The sequence below is a fragment of the Equus asinus genome, chromosome X, assembly GCF_041296235.1.
Source record: "Equus asinus isolate D_3611 breed Donkey chromosome X, EquAss-T2T_v2, whole genome shotgun sequence".
In the NCBI taxonomy this organism is placed as follows: domain Eukaryota; kingdom Metazoa; phylum Chordata; class Mammalia; order Perissodactyla; family Equidae; genus Equus; species Equus asinus.
The window spans coordinates 61643151-61667745 of NC_091820.1; the positions used below are offsets into that span (position 1 = coordinate 61643151).

At 36.8% G+C, this 24595-nt stretch overlaps 1 protein-coding gene across 2 annotated transcripts in view; it reads left to right on the forward strand.

The window, feature by feature from the left end:
- The window catches only part of ATP7A (ATPase copper transporting alpha), a 132218-nt gene that overhangs the window by 74519 nt on the left and 33104 nt on the right, over positions 1-24595 (forward strand). For both annotated transcript variants that reach the window (XM_014865965.3, XM_014865966.3), the window contains exons 3-9: positions 6670-7159; positions 7687-8412; positions 14897-15103; positions 17843-18006; positions 22174-22335; positions 23904-23980; positions 24174-24399. In XM_014865965.3, coding sequence (XP_014721451.1) covers positions 6670-7159; positions 7687-8412; positions 14897-15103; positions 17843-18006; positions 22174-22335; positions 23904-23980; positions 24174-24399 — 2052 coding nt within the window. The remainder of the gene's footprint in view (positions 1-6669; positions 7160-7686; positions 8413-14896; positions 15104-17842; positions 18007-22173; positions 22336-23903; positions 23981-24173; positions 24400-24595) is intronic.

Genomic DNA, 24595 nt, shown 5'->3' on the forward strand with positions numbered 1-24595 from the left:
CAATAATAGAATTTGTATTGAGATGTATGTAATATAAATGGGATTTTTATTATGTATTATAAATAGTTTTTAGTTGAGTCAAAAATATATTGTGAGTAGTGAATCAGACCTATTAGAAATTCAAGATAATTGATGAATCATTTCACTTTTCTGACTTCAGTTTCTGTAAAATGGTAGAATCCTTTCAAGCTCCCAAACACCTCTGATTATCTTTATGTTGAGTTGTTATGAAAATGTAAACTATCTGAAGACTCCCACACTGACAGAGCAGCAGGCGAACCTGAATTTATTGTGATGCCTTATATAAATTAATTCCTGGAAGGATAAAAAGGAATTTCAGTGTGCTAAAACTTTAGCCAAGGACCTTTCCCAAAGTGACTTTTAAAAGTGGTGAAATGTTAGAATGTACTCATTGTCAATCCTGCTAAAAACCCAAAGAAATATATTCTCTAAACTGTTTTTAATTTAAACTAGTATGGGAGAAGATAAGAAATATAGGGGGAAAAACAAACATAGAAGTAAAATTTGATTCAAAAACTAGAAATATTTCATGCTTTTCAGGTGTTTTTATTTATAAGCTGCACATTGCTCAAATCGCAAAAATAGAATTTTAGTTTTTCAAGGAAATTGAAGGTCATCTAGCCTCCTCATTTATAGGTGAAAAGAGCATGGACTTTGGAGTTACATAGACTTGTGTTTGAATTCTAGTTCTTTCATTTTCTTGCTAAGTTTCTTGGGCAATTTATTTTTCAATTTCCTACTTCATATAGGAAACTTGGATCACCATTTATTATCAGGTAAGAAGGAATACAGAAGAGAAAAATGTATTAATGACAACCCGAGAAGTGGTAGTAACACAGTTTTTAGCTTTTATGGAAAGTTAGAGCTAGTCTAGTCTTTCAAGAAACTGAAGCCCTTTGAGTTAGGGTGATTTGTCCAAGGTTTTAGCTTTCATCTAGCTTGAGAATAGATGATGCAGCCTTTGTATGGTGAAATTAATAAAAGAAAGCTCAACTAAATTGGAGTCAGGAAGGCCTCTAGGGGGAGCTCTTATGCCCTATCATACATGGTCAGTTACTCAAAACAGGAAAAGACATGGGCTTGCATCTCCCATAGGAAGGTATTTACTACTTCACTACATAGCAGAAGGGAGAAAGATTTCTCTCCCCGCTGAGCAACAGCCCAGCCAATGAGAGACCTTTACACTTTGGACTCCCAGTTTCCTTGAACAGACTCTGTATATTGTAGCCCCTCCCTACTTCCCCTCTTCCTCTATAAGAGCAAGCCCCTTCTTTTGTTTCACTGGTTTTGCCTCTGGTCTGCTGTAGCCTGTATATCCCGAATTGCAGTTCCTCTGGCAATTCCCCATAGTTCTTCCCGAATAAACTTGTGCTGATGAAACAACTGGCCAATTTCCTTTTTAAGTCAACAGTATATTTATATAAATTTTGTAGAAATCACATGTAGGTAAAGAATACTGTGCCTGAATTTCATGTTTTAGACATTTCAGTAGATAAGGAACACCATATGCATTAAAATTGGATCTTTGTGATCCCTGTGCACAGTTAGTCCGTGCCCTGTACACCACTGTTAATGCTGTTGAGGTGACAGAGTGTGTCTGATTTTTCCTTTCTTCTCTCCTGTGTTCATCTAAATATAGTGAATAGTCCTCCACCTTGAGTCCCTCCTATGAGCCACATCCATAATTTGTGGACTGTTATATGTTTATTTTCAGAAATAACGCAAAAATAGTTTCTCTGAAAATAAAAATAACAGCATCGGTTCCTAATGAAAGATTCTGAGAAAAAGACAAGCTGTTGAAATTTTGGAACAATGTGAGGAATAGGCAGAGGTGGTTTTCATTGGTGGGGATCCTGGGAAAGGAGAGCGGTGCAGACCCAGAATGAGCGCTCTCGGCAGTTTCCGCCTCCGGGGAGTCTGTGCCTGGTTTTGCTCACCGTTGTGTCCCTAGCAGCTCGCACAGTGCCAGGCACAGTAATAGGCACTCAGTAAATGTTTGTTGAATAAATAAATGCTATTTTAGCTTCCTGCCCAAGGATTTGGCACCCAGAACAGTATTGTGATAATCGCTGCATGAATTTCCTCTTAAAAAACACAAAGGTGCTGCTTGTTTTTGTTTCCTTTGAGACCTAAGGCTTGAAAAATCTCTTTGATATCTAACATTCAGAGGAAAAGTTGAGTGCTATTACCCCAAAAGGGAACATTTTTGTTTGTGCTAAGTGTGGTTGGCCAGCTTTAAAAAACACAAATAGAAGTTACTAACAAGGAACTGTTTTCTGGTCTGCAGAGTGAAAACAGCATAGGGTAATACAACTTTGTTCGTGTAGTATTTTATGTACATAGTTTCCTTATTTCCATATGCCTTTTATAAATAGAAGATAGGCTAAAGCAGCAGAAAGTATAGCAAACCATCTAGTGACAAAGTGGCTTTTGCTTTTTCTTTTTAACTTAATTTTTTTTATTATGGTAAAATGCACATAAAATTTACCATCAGTGACCTCTAGGCTATTCACAATGTTGTGCAACCATCACCACAATCTAGTTCCAGAATATTTTCATCACTCCAAAAGGAAGCCTTGTACCCGTTTAAGGAATCACTCCTATTCCTTCCTTCCCCAGCCCCTGGCAACCATAACCTCCTTTCTGCCTACTCCGGGTATTTCATATAAATGGAGTCATACAATATGTGGCCTTTTGTGTCTGGCTTCTTTCACTTAGCATGTTTTCAACTTTTGTCCATGTATTTTGCTTTTAAAATCAGTTTTAAGAACAATTTATCATTGGGTATGTTGGTTAATTGACCTTTTTGGGGAAAAAAGATTAGCTCAAAACCAGGTCATTTAAGAGGCACCAGATACAGTGTATTTAAACCTAAAGGGAAAAGAATGCCTCTCCATTTTTTAAAAGTTTGGTGTTTTATCAGGAAAAGTATAGTGGTACCTAGAGTGGTACTGTCCAGTGGAACATTGTGCAACAACGGAAATTTTCTATATCTGTCCTGTCCTGTATCGTAGCCAGTAGCCACATAGGCCATTGAACACTTGAAATGTGGCTAAAGCAGCTGAGGAAGTGAATTTTTAATCTTATTTAATTTTTCTTTTAAAGATTGGCACCTGAGCTAACATCTGTTACCAATCTTTTTTTTTTCTTCTTCTTCTCCCCAAAGCCCCCTAGTACATAGTTGTACATTCTAGTTGCAGGTCCTTCTAGTTGTGGCATGTGGGATGCTGCCTGAACATGGCTTGATGAGCAGTACCAGGTCCGCGCCCAGGATCCGAACCAGGGAAGCCCTGGACTGCCAAAGTGGAGTGTGCAAACTTAACCACTTGGCCACAGAGCCTGCCCCATTTTTTTGTTTAAAAAAAATATCATACAGTAAAATTGACTTCTTTTTGGCCTACAGTTCTATGAATTCTTTTTTTTTTTTTTAGTTCGGTGAATTTTAACACACATATGGATTTGTTTAACCACCACCACAACCAGGACAGCACAGTTTCGTCACCCCCAAATCTCCCTTGTGCTGCCCTTTTATAGTCACTCCTACCCCACCCCTCATCTGTTTTCCATCTTCCCTTTAGTTTGAATGGTTAAATTTTTTAAAGTAATTTTCTTAATTAGAAAATAATTGACCTCAGGGGACTGAGATTAGAGTTTAAAAGAGAATCTCTCCAAAGATACAAAGACACAAAAGCCTTCCTTTTGTGGTGGCTATATTTATGTTACATCTCTTTCAAAAGTATATGTTTGAACTATATGACTGTTCTGTGGCTTCTTCATGGAAAATGTTGTACAGTGTATTCCAAAACAAAATATAAATTATTTTCCCACGTCTTCTGTTTTGGATCATTTATGCTAGTGATCTCTTCCATAACTAAGAACAAGCTCACCAACTAGAATTAGCAGAGTCTTAGAAACTTTCCATGCCATGGGCACATTTCAAGATTTCACCAAATACGTAGCCACTGATTACCAAGCTAAAAGAAGAAATAAAAATACTAAGTTCATTGAAATAAGTGAAAGATTTAACTATATATCTATTGTAGACAATTTAAAGTGAGATTTCCTACTCTGAATTACTTTTAATTATGTTTTGGAGTTGTTTTTAATTTATGGAACAAAGCTTTTTACCAGTAATCTATAATCGTCATCATCATCATCATCATCCCCATATTTTAACTGCTGTTAGAACATTAATATCCTACTGCCTCTCAGAATCAACAGGTCTAAAACGAAATATATCATCTTTCTTTACCCTTTCTTTACCCACTCCAACCTCTTAACTTCCTCCAATTTTCCTCTTCTGTCTCTGGTATCAGTTAATGGCACCATCTATCCACTGGCCCAAGTTAGAAACCCGTAAGTCATCCTAGTCATCTCCTTTATCCTCTAAAATCGCCTTATGAGGTCTTGCCCTCCTAAATGTATCTTGGAACTCCCTCTTTTCTCTTTACCCCCAGTGTTCATGCCTTAATTTAGAGCTTTTCTTTTCTTTTTTTTTTTTTTTAAGATTTTATTATTTCCTTTTTCTCCCCAAAGCTCCCCGGTACATAGTTGTATATTCTTCGTTGTGGGTTCTTCTAGTTGTGGCATGTGGGACGCTGCCTCAGCGTGGTTTGATGAGCAGTGTCATGTCCGCGCCCAGGATTCGAACTGACGAAACACTGGGCCGCCTGCAGCGGAGCGCGCGAACTTAACCACTCAGCCACGGGGCCAGCCCCCTAGAGCTTTTCTTATACTACTATTGGGATTGCAATAGCCCCCTAGCTGATCTCCTGTCCTCCTGTGCCACTCCATTTCGCCCTGACATCATCTACTACAGTGCCTCCAAAATAATTCCTCTCAAAAATGCAAATATAATCGTCATTCTCCTGCTTAACTTTTCCATGGCTCTCTATTACCTATAAGATAGATTACAAACCATTATTGGCATACAAGAGGCCCCATAATAAAGCAGTTGCCTAATTCTTCAGCCTGTCATCTTTCTCTACTTTTTGTGCTTCCATTTGTCTGGAATTCGCTGCCTCATGTAGCCTTGTAGATTTCTGTTTGTCCTTTAACATTCAGGTATTATCTCCCCTAAGAAGCCTTTTCTGACCCATATTCCCAGAGATGAATGGGTGTCCGTTTTCTGTATTCTCTGTTCTAGTGTTGCTGCCTGTGACTATGTCATGCTCAGCTTTGGATCCAGAGAATTCCTGTTCCAGGCAATATAATAACTGCTCAAAAAATATCAATTATTCAGGGGCCGTCCCCGTGGCCAAGTGGTTAAGTTCACGTGCTCTGCGGCGGCGGCCCAGGGTTTCACCAGTTTGAATCCTGGGCATGGACATGGCACCGCTCGTCAAGCCATGCTGAGGCGGCATCCCACATGCTACAACTAGAAGGACCCACAACTAAAATATACAGAACTATGTACCGGGGGGCTTTGGGAGAAAAAGGAAAAAATAAAATCCTAAAAAAAATGAATTATTCAGTGCTTATTTTTATATAACTCGCTGCTGCAAAGAGCTACTTTCCTATCTATTTACTCATATGATCCTTATAACAACCCTGGAAGATAATAGGGCATATTTCCCCATTTTTCAGTTGGTAGAAGTAATGAGTGGCTGGCTAATAAGTGGAGAATTGACGCTGGAACTTAAATCTTCTGACTCCCAACCCAGTGTGTGTGTGTATGTGTGTGTGTGACTACATCATAAATCTTTGTAAGATGTCATCCAAAGAGATGCATGCAGTCATGGTAGTTAAATTATGTACAGTAGATGAATTTTAAGAATACAATCATTGTTTTTATAATCAAATCAGGCAAAATGATAAAGACGTTCTTATTTGAACAAAAGTGATACTAGGCTGTAGTGACTTAGAAGGATATAGGAGTAATATGCTACAAAACCCTATCAATATTGCCTTCATTCATACACTAGCATGTTTATATCTTTTGTTGCCAACAAAGTTACCTTAATTGAACATTTTCAAAGTTTAAACTTCGTATCACCTTTGTTTTCTATAGCTGATCTTGTTTCCTATATTACCTTTTGAATTAATAGAGTGTGAATTATTGGAGTAATTTGTGAAAGGGGACGGTAGGAAAGAGTAGTTTGCACTGTGTTGTGAAATTCTCAGGTGTATCTGTCCAAGCGCACGTTTCAAATGCCTGATCAGTACCTGAGTCACGTACACCTACATACAGCTTTACCGTTCCTGTAGGTACACAAGATGTTTTGTGTTTCTTTCCAAAGAGAATAGTACAGATGAGAACTGGGGCCCGGCCCCATGGTGTAGTGGTTAAGTCCAGCATGCTCCACTTTGGTGGCCTGCGTTTGTGGGTTCAGATCCCAGGCGCAGACCTACACTCATCAAGCCATGCTGTGCTGGCAACCCACATACAAAATAGAGGAAGATTGGGACAGATGTTGGCTCAGGGCTGATCTTCCTCAAGCAAAATAAAAAAAAAAGAGGAAGATTGGTAAGAGGTTAGCTCAAAGCAAATCTTCCTCACCAAAAAGAAAAAAAAAGATGAGAACTAATAGAGAAACTCCATTAGATTGAATTGTTTCATTCTTTTAAAATGTAGTGCCATGATTGCTATTTTTAAGTTCTATGTCATGGAATTTAATTAAACTGACTTCTGAAATTTCCTTCCCAAAGGTTTCACTGGAAGAAAAATGTGCAACTATTATTTATGACCCTAAACTACAGACTCCAAAGACCCTACAGGAAGCTATTGATGATATGGGCTTTGATGCCATTCTCAACCATCCTAACCCTCTGCCTGTTTTAACTGACACCGTGTTTCTCACTGTTACTGCTTCACTGTCTCCACCATGGGACCATATCCAAAGTACATTGCTCAAGACCAAGGGTGTGACAGACATTAAAATTTCCCCTCAGCAAAGAACTGCAGTGGTGACAATAATCCCTTCTGTAGTGACTGCCAATCAGATAATAGAGCTGGTTCCAGATCTCAGTTTAGATATTGGAACTCTGGAGAAAAAGTCAGGAACTTGTGAAGATTACAGTATGGCTCAAGCAGGTGAAGTCATGGTGAAGATGAAAGTGGAAGGGATGACCTGCCATTCCTGCACTAGCACGATTGAAGGAAAAATTGGGAAACTGCAAGGTGTTCAGCGAATTAAAGGTAATGTATCTGGTATTATTTCTTTGATTGTTTTGTAAGGCTTAGTTTTCTGTTTTGGCCTTTTAACTTTTTGCTTGCTTTATAAGCCTGGGCTTTGAATCCATGGGACTAGAATACTCACTGCTTCATTGAAATCTGAAGTACAGCGTATTACCAGGATTAATGTCAGTAAAGGTAATGATTATACTTAAAACTTACATGAGTCTTGAACTAGCAGCATAGCTGGGGTGGCGGTTCATGGAATTCATAGTTCTTAACACAACATGCCTGGGGTCCTCTTTACCTGTAATATATATTTATTCAGGCATGCAGAAAGTTGGAGACTATAGATCTAGTGGCCATATCTTTTACTTTTTTCCAGTCTATATCAATAACATTTTTGGAAAAGAACAGAATTATTTTAAGAAAGGATAATGACAACAATGAGAGAAAAACAATCATGTGTGGTATTGACTTGGTCTACAGAATGTTTTCTGAAGTGGCCCAGGAGTAACTGAATTTCAGTAATTTTTCTTTTTATTAACTAGTCTCCCTGGACAACCAAGAAGCTACTATTGTTTATCAACCTCATCGTATCACAGTCGAGGAAATCAAAAAGCAGATCGAAGCTGCGGGCTTTCCAGCATTCATCAAAAAACAGCCCAAGTTCCTCAAATTGGGAGCTATTGATATAGAACGTCTCAAGAACACACCAGTCAAATCCTCAGAAAGACCACAGCAAAGGAGTCCATCATGTACCAATGATTCAGCAGTCACTTTCATCGTAGATGGCATGCATTGTAAATCATGTGTGTCAAATATTGAAAGTGCTTTATCTACACTCCAATATGTAAGCAGCGTAGTAGTTTCTTTAGAGAATAGGTCTGCCATAGTAAAGTACAATGCAAGCTTAGTCACTCCAGAAACCCTGAGAAAAGCAATAGAGGCTATATCACCGGGGCAATATAGAGTCAGCTTTCCAAGTGAAGTTGAGAGTACCTCAAACTCTCCCTCCGGCTCCTCTCTTCACAAGATTCCTTTGAACATAGTTAGCCAGCCTCTCACTCAAGAAACCGTGATAAACATTGATGGCATGACTTGTAATTCTTGTGTGCAGTCTATTGAGGGTGTCATATCAAAAAAGGCAGGTGTGAAATCCATACGAGTATCCCTTGCAAATGGCAATGGGACTGTTGAATATGATCCTCTACTAACCTCTCCAGAAACTTTGAGAAAAGCAATAGAAGACATGGGATTTGATGCTACTTTGTCAGGTAATGATTACTTTTTCCTTTCATTCCCCTAATGTTCTTTTGTCTCCATTTTGCTTTTATCAATGAGAAATGAATAATAGGCACTGCAATTGCACTTTTTGGAAATAAGTGTTGTGGAAGTAGCCAGCGATATATACAAAGATGCGTAAGGATGTTTGCGTAATTACTTATAATATTTAAAAACTAGAAGCATTAAATTGTGAAATATCCATATGATGAAATTCTATGAAGCCATAAAAAATCATGGTATTAAAATACTTAATGCAACAGGAAAGTGTCTGAGATACTTCGTTAAATGAAAAAAAAAATAAGCTTAAAACCTGTATGAATATGATCAAAATTTTATAAACACATGTAAAAGGATTTATACCATGTATATGTTACTTGTGTATATAAATGAATAAAATTCCTGGTAGGATATGAACTAAAATTTTAACAGTGGTTATTTTTGAGTGGTAAGATAAAGGTGAAAGTTTTTCCATTGTGCTTTCTTAAGTATTTTAAGTATTTTTGTGACAAGGATGTATGTATGTATATATTTATGCATATGTAATGGGAGAAGCTAATGTTATTTTAAAAAGAAAAAGGGCATGAATGAATAATAGAATTTTAACCATGGTTTTAAATTTAGGCATTCAAATTAAACTAACTCTAGAACTAGCCTAAAGTCTTCCTGTTTCCTGACAGCTCTTACCTTGAACTGAAACCAAAAATATATCCAATGGAATTTCCCTATGTGAACTTGTTGTTTTGAACTAGAATTGAACCTAGGCTTAAATTAAACTGGAAGTGCCCTAATGAAATTTCTTGCTGTAAAGAACAATGCAAAAGTTGTCTAATTTCCAGACAATGTTATTAACCTTTGCCGTTCTTATCAGAATGAAGGATATCAAATAGCAGTATTTTCTTTCGAAGCTCACTAAAACTGAGAAGCATAAAAAATTATATTAAACACATGCTCAAATTATTATGGTAGGTAAGTGTCATTGGAAGAAGACCCAGAGACATTCCAAACATTCTGAATTTTCATATTCATGACAAATAGTAGAAATTATAGAATTCTCACTTTTTAAAGATATAGTTCACATACCATAAAATTCTCTCTTTTAAAGTACACAGTCCAGTGGTGGTTAGTGTATTCACAGTTTTATGGCCATTACCACTATCTAATTTTAGAACATTTTCATCACCTCCATAACCATTAGTAGTCACTCCCGTTTCCTCTTCCCCTCCCCCAGCCCGTTATCTACTGTTCTATTTTCTGTCTTTATGAATTTGACAACTCTAGGTACATATAAGTGGAGTCATAGAATATTTGTCGTTTCGTGTCTAACTTCTTACACTTAGCATAATGTTTTCAAGGTACACAAATGTTCAACCATGTTTGTAACATGTACCAGCACTTCATTCCTTTTTGTTACTGACTAGTATTTCATTGTATGTATATGCCTCATTTTGTTTCTCTGTTCATCAGTTGATGGAAATTTGGGTTGTTTCCACTCTTTGGGCTATTAGGAATGATGCTGCTGTGAACATTTGTTTAAGGTTTTTACATGAATATGTGTTTTTATTTCTCCTGTGTATATACCTAGGAGTGGAATTTCTGGGTCATATGGTGAATATGCTTAACTTTTTCAGGAACTGCTAAGCTCTTTTCTAAAGTGGCTGCACCATTTTACATTCCCACCTAGAATTCTGTTTAATAAAGAAAATCTCAAAAGACCAAGATTCTTGTCCTCTAAAAAACATACATAATTCCCTATTAGAAAATTCATAGAGAATACTAAACTGTTAAAGAGCTTCCAGTATAAAAGTCTGAACAAAGTATAGGAAATCCATAATTGAAAAAATAAATAATTATGAAATCAGAAGAAGAGTTTAAATTGGAAATATTGGAAGTGAAACTCTATCAGGTAGCCATAAAAAATGACTAAAATTAGTTTCAGCAAAATTTAGTTGTATCTATCATTGCTTATAATTTTTAAAATTTTCAAAATGACAGTATTTGAAATTATATTAATTCATATTTCACTAATTCATAATATTGAATTATTCCTCAGAGTTTCTATTAAATTAAAATACTTTGGCATACATGATACATTATGTTGTCAATGATGGACACTACATAAATAAATTTAGTTTACATCAATATCAAACAAATTACTTAGTCTGTGATATTCCTGTTCCTCTTACATATAGATACCCAAATCCTATCAACTTATATCGCATATGGTATAAAATTGAAATATTTTTCACAATCAAATCTGGTGTCTGTCATTACCGTAAGCAAGGACCTCACAAACTTTAAGACTAGACCCCAAAATGGAATTTGTCTTATTCACTTGGGTCTGTATTTTTGCCACTAAAAGCATGGTTCACAGATCAGCAGCATCAGCATCACCTGGGAGCTTGTTAGAAATACAGACTTTCCGGCCCGCTGCAGACCCATTAAATTAAAATCTAAATTTTAATTTTAATAAGCTCTCTAGGGAATACATATGCACATTAAAGTTTGAGATGCACTGGTCGGAATAATTTGCTGCATTGACCTCTGTGAATAAAATCAATTAAATCTATATTAACAGTGTTCATATAAGGCAATAAAAATGTAATAGTAAATAATAAATTTTAAATAGCTAGCGTTTGTAAAGTTTTATGTAACAAATGTGAGCAGAGCAAAAGCAACTTTCTAATTACTTTACGTGGCTCCCAAGATGGACTCGAGCAATAGGAGAAATTGTGATCTGACTAGTAAGTGGAATTCAAGAGTACTTGATAGTCTCTGGCACCAGGTCTCTCCTCTACCTAGTCCTCAGGAACCATGAATGCAACACGTTCAGTAACTTTTTACAATAAATTTTACCTCAACCTACAATTGTCAAGAGCCCCAGGAATCGATTATTCAAACAAATAATTTCTAGGAACCTGTTATGTGCCATGAATCTATTAGAACTCGTAACAAACACATTAATGGCCATGAGGAATAGGTAAAAAACCTTGGCATGGTGAACATCACTATAAAAGAGTTGACTACAGTGACCCATATTATTGGGATAAAAGATTCACATCAAACGACTGCATTCTGTGTTTCTACTAGAAATCAATGAGTTTAAGATGCCACCAGAATGTGGCTACCCATTTTCTGAATGTGTCAGTGCTGATCCAGGCTTCACAGTCTACCACTATGACCCATTCTCAGACAGAGAGGGATTGGCACATTTCATCTTCATGTCAAACTAGTCCTGGGTGTGCTGTAAATGTTAAAGGAGGGAGCGAGGGGCCGGCCCAGTGGCACAGCGGTTAAGTGCGCACGTTCCGCTTCAGCGGCCTGGGGTTTGCCGGTTCTGATCCTGGGTGCAGACGTGGCACTGCTTGGCAAGCCATGCTGTGGTAGGCATCTCACGTGTAAAGTGGAGGAAGATGGGAATGGATGTTAGCTCAGGGCCAGTCTTCCTCAGTGAAAAGAGGAGGATTGGCAGCAGTTAGCTCAGGGCTAATCTTCCTCAAAAAAAAAAAAAAAAAGGGAGTGAGAAGAATGGGAGTTGCTTTTTATCGTGACCATCAATCTCCTCATTCTCTTAAAAAGACATCATATATGAAGTTGTCCTTTTTTTTAAAAAAAGATTTTATTTTTCCTTTTTCTCCCCAAAGCCCCCTGGTACATGGTTGTATATTCTTAGCTGTGGGCCTTTCTAGTTGTGGCATGTGGGACACCGCCTCAGCATGACTTGATGAGCGGTGCCATGTCCGCGCCCAGGATTCGAACCGGCAAAACCCTGGGCCGCTGAAGTGGAGTGCGTGGACTTAACCACTCGGCCACGGGGCCGGCCCCTATAAAGTTAAGTCTTCACTCACCAATTAAAGCAAACAAAATACTCAAATTCCTTTCCTTTTTTGTAACTTTTTAATCTTTAACTAATTTCAAACTTACAGAAAAGCTGAAAGAATAGTACAAAGAATTCCTGTTAACCAATTTCACTCAGATTCCCCAGTTGTTAATATTTTACATTTGTTTTATCGTTGTCTTCCTCTGTCGATAGATAGACAGACATACGTACACACACACCCACCTATGTACCACACATACATTTGTCTGCATCTTTTGAGAGTAGGTTGCAGAAATGATGTTTTTAATTTTTTTAAGCCATTTTTCTGATTATATATTTATTCCTCGCATTACTTCAGACACTAAACCTACCAGTTTTGAGGATCAGATTGGAAACCCTTCCTTGAAATTTTTGGACTCTTTTCTGATTGTTGCCTCAAGTGCAGGAAAGTCAACCTTCCTTTTGAATTCATTTAAGGATAAGTCATGTTGCTACAGCCTATAGAAAAGCTAATTTAAAGAAACTAGCCATTTAATTCAATGTGGCTTTTTAATACCTGCACTGCCTCTGTCGAAGATGGAAGCTTCTGCTTTTCTGCTTGCCACTCTCACTGGGGTAAAGGTCACGATTTTATGGATCCTCATTGAGAGGTCATGCCAAGGTAGCTAAAAGTGACTACCTCTATGACTTAATTTAATACTGTACTTCTAGAGTGTGAAAATGGCAGATGGTATTCTGGGTTACCTCTGGTGCGTGAAATAACTAAATTACTCTGGAAGAAGACCTAAAGTAGTTGGCAGTGTAAACTTTTTTTTTCATTGTCCAAGTTCAAAATTAAGTCTTGATATAATTATGAGAGAATAAGTTAAACTCCTGGCTAGATTAAAATAATGGGTTTTTTCCAAAGCCAAAACTATTTTCTTTAGACAAATGAGCCTCTTTTTTGAATTCTTTAACATAGTGGTACTATTTGGTAAATTTTGCCCTCTGTGTTCTAAACAGTGCTCTCATAATCTGAATGAATGAGTATAGTTTTCTAAAATGATTCACTTAAGACCAGAGCCTGACTAATTTTGGAACTGGGAGAATGTAGTCCTTTGCTTTTCAGTGTTCTTTGCCATACCCAGACTGGCAGTACTGTCATCATCTGGGAGCTAGGTGGAAATATAGAATCTTAGGCCCCACCTTACATGTACTGAGTCAGAATCTGCATTTTGACAAGATCTCCCAGGTGATTGTAGTTGCATTAAAACTTAAGAGCCATTATGATACTGATTTGAGAAGTCTAGATCATTATTCATTAGGGAAATGAGCTTTTTTTTTTTTTTTTGAGGAAGATTAGCCCTGAGCTAACGACTGCCAATCCTCCTCTTTTTGCCAAGGAAGCCTGGCCCTGAGCTAACATCCGTGCCCATCTTCCTCTCCTTTATACGTGGGATGCCTACCACAGCATGGCTTTTGCCAAGCGGTGCCATGTTCGCACCCGGGATCCGAACCGGCGAACCCCGAGCCGCCGAAGCGGAACGTGCACACTTAACCGCTGCACCACTGGGCCGGCCCCGGAAATGAGCTTTTTAAAAAAGTTTCTTCCAAAGATGCCCTTCTTCACCATCTTGAAAACCAACTCTGCTATGCAGGGGTTCCTCTGTGAGCTAGTCAAATAGACCCGAACCAGCTTTTTGCCCAAGAGGAAGCAAGAACAAGTTAGATAGGTTAGTGGAAATTTCCACGTCACCTCTTTTCCTTCTCTCTGCAGGAGAGTAGAACATCTTTGGCTTTTTCGCAGGTGCATGGATGTGCTAGAGAGAGTAATGTCTCCCTGCTTGGGAGGGGGTTAATACTGCAATGGGGAAACGAAAGCATAACAGCAGACTTTCTGAGGCTGCCGGGGAGTTTTGGGATGCTAGGAGCTTCCGCTGTCCCGCAGTCCGTAAACATTCTATGCAGAGAGCCTCTGAGTACTCCTTTGTGCACAATGAAGGTTGCTGACTTCCTCCTTGCCTCTTCTTCCATTGTCCACAAAGATATTTTAATTTAAAAAATACTATATATTAGTGTTAAAAATTCAAACAATGCAGAAGTGTCTATAGAGGAAATGTGTTCATCTGTCATTCTCTTCCTGTCTTAACCCCGTTCCCCAGAAGTAGCCGCCATTACTAGTTTGGTATGTAGCCTCCCAGGCTTTCTCGTGCCTGTTCTCACGTATACATACACTCAAAAAGTTTTTTAAATGATATCATACTGTAATGCTGTTCTGTAAATTGCTTTTGTTCCACTTACTATAGCATGAATTGCTTTAATGCCAGTGTGCAAATCGTTAACATGATGATAAAAATTCATTATAAAAATAAGAGCTATTATCTGTTAACAAACTACTCTCTACCTGGGGTTTGGGAGGAGATAATGGCTGGAAGAACTTGATATGACAAAAGTTTTGTTTATTCAATTAGTTCAGATTTTCCTGAGAACTAGGATGGGCAGTATTGATATTTGAAGTCACTTCTTGGAAAGTGTAAAGATAACATTGCTGAGGTCTGTAGGTCCAAGCTGGTTTTAAAGGAATGGATTGGCAGTACCTGGAGGTGTGGATTGTGATGAATGACAAGGCTGCAGCTGGAGAATACCTCAAATGAACAGAATCTTTCCCTGTCCACCAGATACAAATGAGCCGTTGGTAGTAATAGCTCAGCCCTCTTCGGAAATGCCACTTTTGACCTCAACTAATGAATTTTGTCCTAAAACGATGACACCAACGCACGACAAGGAGGAGGCAAAGACTTCATCTAAGTGTTACATACAGGTCACTGGTATGACTTGTGCTTCCTGTGTAGCAAACATTGAGCGGAATTTAAGACGAGAAGAAGGTGAGAAACTCAACGCCTGTTACTTTGTGTACTAGTTTGAGGACTCTGTCCTTTTTGTCCTCTTATGTGTTTTGTAACCATGTTTATGATTCTTTCCCAGGCCTCATAAAGACTATCAGTCATGTGTAGGACAGCATTGACGTCCTGACAGCCAGTTTTTATTAGTGTTTTGTTCCCTTAGATGTAATTCCTTTATAGTGCCTCATGATCACATTTTAACGTCAATGAAATTTGTGGGAAAATAGCAGAAGGAAATACAAAAGATTACTATCTTTTATGGACCTTGGCTGCAATGAATTTTAAGAAACATATAAATTTTCTGATAAAGCTATGCTTAACACTAACAACTAGGATCCATAAGTTTTAATATTACTATACCCAGACCAAAAACAAGTTTGTTTAGAATTATTGTTCTCTTCCAGCAGTTTTATTGCTGATCTTTGCTTGCAGTAAAAATGTTCAAAAGTTACTTAATATTATGTACAAGTTTTAATTTTAGTTTACAAAATCTTAGGAAATCTACAACTTTTTTTTATTCAGTCATACTCAGATGTTTTAGCTTATAAATTTGCACTGCACTCATAATAATAAACGTCACAGTATGGCATAATAGATTTGTTAACCATACAGATATGTGATTATGTTTAATGAGATTGAAGTCATAGGTTTGGTACTTAGGCAGCCCGAGCCCCTGGTATCTTAATGATACATGCTATTAGTCACAAGGGCCGAATAAGTAAAATTAGTATAAGTTTATCCTCACTATTGGGGAAATAACTCAAAGTTTATATAGTAATAGTATAGGCCTGTGGCCAGTAGAATCATCTTATATATAAGGGCCAGAACATTATTATAACAAAATGTATGTTATACAGAGCCTTCTTCAGCTCAATATTCTGTCTGCATTTTGTCATTTCTGCATCCTTCATTTCAGCCTCCATTATATCTATCTAATTAGAATGCAGTCAAGGCTGAAGTTTATATTACACTTTGATTGATTAAAAAAGAAAAGGAGGGAAGTTGCAAGCAAATGAAAGTAAAAAGTTTGCAAGTTTCCTGTTTAATTTTGGAACCAACTATTTTCAGGCAATTCAGAAATAGCCTTTTTCATGAGACAAGCAATGCCTATGCCAATTACAAATCTTTTTTTAAACAAATCCGTTTGCCTGAATCTTCCAATTATTTCCTACTATCCCCTTTACCACCTCTTAACCCAATTAGGAAATACCATTCGCCTAGCTGGGGTCACTACATTCACTTTTATTTTTAAACTAAGTGACATTGGTCTTTCCTCCATTTAGCCTGCATTACATTTCTAAAAATGAATAGAAAGAGTTCTAATTATAGTTTGAAGTAAGAATTTTAAAAATTATCCATAATTTTGTTTAAGTATGAAATATATTTTGAAATCAGATTTTTCCTTCTATTTCTGTTTGGCTTTAGATTACATTCAACTGGAGTAAAAAGATTTTTCCTACTTTCTCTCTATCCTTCTCTTATTATTGACACTTTCCCATGAAGTGATCCTCTCAATTATTTGGTACCTGCCAAGCCCAGAGTGTAAGCATGTTATATAGAAAACTTAGATTATATTAGCTACTCTGTTTTCTTCTTAAAAACTATTACTAGGTTAATATTTGGTGGGTTTTGTTTTTTTTTTTTGTTTTTTTTTGGTCAATCCCCAGAGATGACCTCTGGACCATTGATCCCTTCCCCTGTCAGGTAGCTACAGATTCCTAGAAAGAACTGCCCTTTCTGCTATACGGAGTTAATTTTCTTCCTGGTAACGAGAGCAATCGCTGGCCTAGAGAAATGGGACAGTTGTTAACAAAAGGCTTGCACAGAGAACAGCAGGACTGCCGTAAAATGAACTCCTTTGTTCTGTTAACAAGTTGTGTGGCACTTTTTCCCCTGGGAATAAGAGCGTTTTAGATTAGTGAGTGTCAGACATAAAACTTGAGAATTTCAAGAAATGACCATTACTTGATAATATCATAATGTGTACATTGGTACATTCTTGGATTCTTTGCTACAACTGCAGTGATTTCCTAAGTATATGAGTTCTTTTCTCTAGGACTCTGTCATATTAGTTTCTAAAAATGCTTGTATTTACGTGATAGGATCTCAACCGAATGCAATTCATGAGCCTTGTTTGGATCCCCATTAAAACCAACTGTGTTAAACAAAGTAATAAACGGTTATGAGACAATTGTGGAAATGTGAATACTGATTGGATATTTGATAATATTGAGGAATTATTTTATTTTAGGTGTGACAATGGTATTATGGCTTTTTTTTTTTAAAGAAGAATCTATCTTTTAGAGATACGTATTTAAATATTTACATATGAAATGATATGATGTCTGGGATTTGCTTCAAAATAATCAGAGTTGAGGGCAGGGAGAAAGTGGGTGGGATATAAATGAAACAAGATCAGGCCAGTATTATTGATAGTTGTTGAAGCTGGGCGATGGGTCCATCAGGTTTATTATGTTGTTCTCTCTTTTGTGTGTATATATATATAATTGAAAATTTCCATAATAAAAAGTTTAAGAAAATAAGGCCCTGTTTTCACATAGTTTTATTTGGTTTTGGTTCAAGACGGTGTAAAAGTTAAGTAATAAATTTCTCCAGATTCACGTTAATCCTTTCACAGTTAAATGAAAAAATAAACTACTATAACATTACTCTTTTTATAAGGAATGTATTCTGAATTGTTTTTCTCATCAATGCTCCTAGGAATATATTCTGTACTTGTGGCTCTGATGGCTGGCAAGGCAGAAGTAAGATATAATCCTGCTGTCATACAACCCCCGATGATAGCTGAGTTCATCCGAGAACTTGGGTTTGGAGCCACTGTAATAGAAAATGCTGATGGCGGAGATGGCATTTTGGAACTTGTTGTAAGTAAGAATTTTTGTGTGATTTAATAAAACTTCCAGAAAAAACATGGTGAAGATTGAGAAAAGAGTCCAAAAGATAATTAAAGGTTGGGAAAATAAGACATAAAAGGAAAATTAAGGAAACTGGAAAATGAAAAGATTAAATATGACTTAATGGTGACCTTCAAGCATAGAATGTAAAAGATAATCATATATCTCTATTAAGAACCAAAAAAGAAGAATTGGGTTTGAATGAATAAATAAAAATCAACATTTCAAATATAGTATCTACCTAGTAGCATGTGAAAGAATAAATTCCAGATGCATTAAAGACTTGAGTTTTATAATTGAAGTCATAAAACCAGCTGCAGGGCCTATTTGTTTAAAATGGTTATTTTCTCCAACCACGCAATTCAAGTTTTATTCATATAACTTAAACAATTAAAACAAAAAATTTAACCCTGTACCAAAGTAAGTTCCAGCTCGCAAAAAAATTTGAATGGAAAAATTGAAACCATGAAATTACTAGATGAAGTATTTGGAGCCTTTTTTTTCAATATTTTCTTATAAAAATCTCAGACATCAGAAAAGTCAAAAGAGTTGTATAGTGGATACCCTCATACACACTACTTAGATTTTACAATTCCATCAGTCCATCAATCCATTGTGTAAATAAGTTTAGACTCGCAAAGAAGTTGCAAAAATAGTACAGGGAATTTCCATGTAGCCTCTCCTCAGCCTTCCCCAGTGATAACATCTAATCCATCCTTTAAAAAATACCAGTAGGAAGGGCCTTTCTAAATATCACATCAAAACTCATAAAAGAAAAGATTGGTAAATTCAGGTATATAAAAATTTCTTCTTGGGATAAAAACACCATAAATAAATTCGAACGGCAGGTAAAATAATTGTAATTCATATCATAGATGAAGGTTAATTTTCTTAATATATGAAGAACTGTTATAAATCAATAAGAAAAGAGCCAACAACCCAAAAGAAAGATGGCAAAGGATGTGAACTGGCATTTCACGGAAGAGCCAAAACAGTGCCTCCTTAAAACATATGAAAAGATGTTTAACCTCACTTGTAATAAGAGTAAAGCAAATTAAAACTACATCGAAATGCCATTTTTCATCTGTTAGATCGGTAAAGATAAAAAACAATTTTTTAACCCTGTGTGATCTCTCATCTATTGCTGGTGGAATGTCAGTTGATACAAGTTCTCAGCAGAGGACTTTGGCAATATCTATCAAAAGTAAAGTCACACATAGCCTTTGCCTCAGAAGTTCCACTCGTAGGAAGTTATCCAACAGACATATCTGCATATGTATGAAATGAAATGTGTACAAAAATGTTCGTTATATATTGTTTATAATAGCAAAAGATAGAAAATAACTAAATGTCAGTCATTGGGGACTAGGTAGCTAGATTATGGTACATCCATACTATGGGATACTAAGCAGCTATTAAAAAGAATGGGTAGGTTTTTATTTTTTAAAGACTTCTAGAAATTAATAGCTTTATTGAAATATAATTCACATACCCTAAAACTTGCCCTTTTAAAGTATACAGTTCAGTGGTTTTTAGTATATTCTCAGAGTTGTGCAACTGTCACCACTATCTAATTTCAAAGCATTTTCATCACTCCCAAAAGAAACCCCATACCTATTAGCAATCACTCCTCATTCTGGATGTTATTCATTTGAGTCTTTTCTTTTTTCCCTTGTTCAGTCTAGTTTGTCAATTTTGTCGATCTTTTTAAAGAACCAACTTTTGGTTTTATTGATTTTCTCTATTCTCTCTCTTGTTAATATTCACTCTAATCTTTATTAGTTCCTTCCTTCTCCTTGCTTTAGGTTTAGGTTGCTCTTCATTTTGTGGTGTCCTAAGGTGGGAGGTTAGGTTATTTATTTGAGATCTTTCTTATTTTTTAATATTAGCATTTACAGCTGTAAATTTCCCTATAGGCACTGCTTTCATTTCAGTTATTGTACTTTTCAACTCTAGACTTTCCACTGGTCCTTTTTAATAACCTCTATCTCTTTACTGATATTCTCTATTTGGTGAGGTACTGTTATCATACTTTCCTTCAATTCATTAAACATGGTTTTCTTTAGTTCACTGAATATATTTAAAATAGCTGATTTAACATCTTTGCCTAGTGAGTCCAATGTCTGGGCTTCTTCAGGAACAGTTTCTATTGATTTTTTTTTCCTGTGTGTGGGCCACACTTTCTTGTTTCATTGCATGTCTCACAATTTTTTGTTGAAAATATAGTGTGGTAACTCTGGAAATAAGATTCTTACCCCCTCCTCAAGGTTGTTGCTGTTTGTCATTGTTATTATTTGTTTAGTGACTTTTCTGAACTAATTCTATAAAGTCTATATTCTTTGTTGTGTGTGGCCACTGAAGTCTCTACTTGGTTAGCTCAGTGGTCAGCTAATGATTGTACAGAGATTTCCTTAAATACCTGGAACCAGTAAGTTTCCCAGTCTTTGCTGAGGAGCTGTGTAACGTTGGGGCATGCCTTCAATGCTCTAGCATGCAGTTGTCAATTTTGCCTTAGCCTTCACTTCCTCCTTCTGCAGGACCTAAAGGTCAGCCTGACGTGAGAGATTATGGCCTTTTCAGATCTTTTCTGAGCATGCACACAGCCCTGGACATGTGCATAACCCTATGCATGAGCGTGGCCTGCTAGATTCCTAGGAATATGTTGGAACTCTTATGAACATCTTGCTTCCCAGCTTTTCCTTTTAGGGTTTTTGGTTAGGCTATTGTTTGCCCCGACTGTTTTCCATTGACTCAGGCAGCCACAAGGTTAAATAATTGCCTCTAATTGTTTTTGAGAAATTCTCCCTGGGAAAAGGCTTTTTGTACTCGCTGAGCTCTGGTTAGGACAAACACAGACATCTTTGCAAGTAGGATATTTCAGAGAACCATCAGACAGGTAAAATAGTGTTACTTTTCTGGGAATGAGTCTTCAAAGGAACTCTAACCCTTTTCTGCCCTATCTGGTGGCTTCCCTGATGCTGTTTTCCACCATGATTGTGGGCTTTTGGTCTTCATGGCTACCACAGAGCTGGAGGGGAGAGAGTGGGAATAAGGCAAATTATAATGCCACATAGCTTGCTGTTTTATCAGAATTTATCTGATTTTCTTGAATAAATGCTTCCTGGATTGCTGCAAGCTTTTGTTTAATTTCTAAATTTCTGAAAAAGTTCCTTCCGATAATTTTTGTCAGTTTTCTCATTGCTTCTATGGAGAGAAGAATTTCCCTTCAGTAGATATTCTTGAATAAATACTTCATAATTTGTTGTATACACTTTGGTCACTTCTCAGAGTCTTTCAGTGGTTGTTTTTTGAAACTTTTGTCCAGTTTTATCATTGCCTTTTGGGGAAAGGATTTGCTGAGCTCTTCACAGAGTCATGCTAGAAGTCCTGACCCTCCATTTTAGAATTTAATACCCAACTGAACTATAACCTCACTCAAGACATGGGGTAGGGGCTGGCCCGGTGGCATGGTGGTTAAGTCTGCACGTTCTGCTTTGGCGGCCCAGGGTTCACCAGTTCGGATCCCAGGTGCAGACATGGCACCGCCTGGCCAGCCATGCTGTGGCAGGCATCCCACATATGGAGTGGAGGAAGATGGGCACGGATGTTAGCTCAGGGCCAGTCTTCCTCAGCAAAAAAAGGAGGATTGGCAGCAGTTAGCTCAGGGCTAATCTTTCTCAAAAAATAAAAATAAAAAAGTAACATTTAAAAAAAAATAGACATAGGGCAAAATACATTTTTAGACAAAGGTAGAACATGTTTGTCATCCATTAACCTCCACTGAAAGTAATACTAAAAGCTATACACTTCAGCAGCATGAAAAAAAATCTAGAGGAAAGCAAAGCATTGAATACAAGAAATAATGATAGATAATCAAATCCTCTACCACTTCCTTGACAGGAATAGGGAGACTATTAATGAGATCCTCTACTATTTAACTTATTGCAGCTGGGACCATATCTTTGTTCTGTGTGATACAAAACGGTGTTTTAATGATCATATCTAAAGCGTGTTAGTAGTGCAGATAAGATCTGTGTTAATTCCATGTTACAACAGTTCTTTTAGTTTAAATTAATAACTCATGTTTGATGGAGGAAACAGTATATTTCTGGTTAACGAAGCGTTTGTCTTTAACAGGTGAGAGGAATGACATGTGCCTCCTGTGTACATAAAATAGAGTCTACCCTCACAAAACACAGAGGGATCTTCTACTGCTCTGTGGCCCTGGCAACCAACAAAGCACATATTAAATACGATCCAGAAATTATTGGTCCCAGAGATATTATCCATACAATTGAAGTAAGTGCCAAGATTTTGCATTTCTGTGTTCTTACCGGTTCAGTCAGCACTCCCTTGAATCACTTCTGGTTTGTATCAGATAGAGACAGTGAAAAAAATCTGACCCCTTCGTTTACTGTAAACAACATCTGCCTCAAGATTTAATGTAAATGTGTCTGCGTTTTTTTTTTTGGTCTTTATCAAGAAGAGTTAGGCAAAGGCACATTGGCACTATTAATCAGGTGCAGGCTTAAGGTAGAACCACAAATCATTTAGAAAATGGAAGTAAAATACAATTTGTTTTGAGTAAGGTTCATGTTAATCACTAAGAAAGTGGAGCATCCTGCTAGATGCTTTATTGTTTGTTAGGTCAAAGCAAATGATGTATTTTTAAGTTAAAGTAAGAATTTTAAAAGACCAAATCCTTTTCATTGTGACAAATTCATCCTGTGTTCTTCAATTAATCTTAAGTGGTAGTACATTTGAACGTGCTTGAAAAGTTTCAGTGTGGTATAGCATTGGTGTTCTAATGATCTAAAGTATATTATGGTTCAGATAAGATCCTATTAGTTTAGGTAATAATACCATTAACATCTTTGTGGAGCTGATATTATTGAGTATCTACTATGTGCCAGTTACCAAGATTGCAAAGCTTCAACTCTTTTAATTTAATTCTCACAAGAATGCTGTCATCTTCATTTTGGAGGTGAGGAAACTCAGGTTAAGAGAAGTTAAGTCACCTGCCCAAAGTCACATAGCTAGTAAGTGTCATGGCTGGGATTTGAGCCTAATCTGACTCCAAAGCTTGTGCTTGCTCTTTTCACTGTGTTACATTGCCAACAAACATAAGATGGCAGCATTTTCCTTAGCACTTGAAAGTATAGTGTATGTTACTGTCTATGCTCATGAGTCTTACTTAGGTGTAGTTTTCTTTTTATACTTTGTTTTATTGAGGAACATTTTTGTTTGTGTTTTTTTCTGATAGAACAAGAGTAAAGACTGCATATGCAAGGCGTTGAATAATAGATTTAATATGGGCTAGCTTTTGTGGCCTATTATTCAATTTTCTGTACTTGTTCAGGGGATGGATGGATGGATAGGTAGATGTCAAAGCTAAAATTTTTTAGAAAGTGATTAATATACATCGGTACTAGTAGATGATGCTTGTCTAAACATAAAATGTATGTTTTTACTGCTGAATTCTTTCTTAGTAGGTCATCAAACACTCTGTCAGCCTGACCAAGGAACAGATTCTGCTTTTTTCCAAAATTGCTTATTGGAGGCTTTAGTTTACTTTTTGTTATAATAGGAACCTCTACTGAGGACAGCTGCGCTTGAGTTAAATCATTAATTTGAGAACAGTAGGAAGATGTTAACTAGACTTGAGGAAATATTCCTTTCTTTGATGAAAGATTAGAAACAAAGGTAATTAAGGGAAGGAAGCACATTTTCATCTTTGTATTTCCCAGATTGACTTGCACCCAGTAATTGAATTGAATTGTTCTTAATGACAATACCATGGCTTAGAATTTCTCTATATAATATTTATGTGTTCAGTGAAATAATTGTTTTCTCATGAATTTCCTTAGAGCTTAGGTTTTAAAGCTTCTTTGGTCAAGAAGGATCGGTCAGCAAGCCACCTAGACCATAAACGAGAAATAAGACAGTAAGTACTTTCGGAGTGTCAGTGAAAAACAGATTTTGACTCCTCGTTACAAATTTAACATCCTCTTAGCATGTGGGTTTTTATAACATCATCCCTATACTGGGTGGAGTGGTCACAATTTATATTTCTCTATAGTACATAGAATCTTTAACCATTAACTACTTACTAAAATGAGTTTTCTTTTCTATATAAGATGGAGACGGTCCTTCCTTGTGAGCCTATTTTTCTGTATTCCTGTAATGGGGCTGATGATATATATGATGGTTATGGACCACCACCTTGAAACTCTTCACCATAATCAGAACATAAGTCAAGAAGAAATGATCCACATTCATTCTTCTATGTTCCTGGAGCGCCAGATCCTGCCAGGATTGTCCATTATGAATTTGCTATCCTTTTTATTGTGTGTACCTGTACAGGCAAGTGAAATGTTAGCAAGTGTATTTAATAATGAAAAATAGCCAAAATGTGGCAGGCAAGGCTATTTTCAGTTGCAGATCAGATATTAGCCAGAAGTCTGATTATTTTATGCTGGATGCTTTACAAAAATAATCTTAGACTGAGTGGTTAGTTAAAGTAGATAATAAATTCCACTTAACTCCTTAAGGATATTGT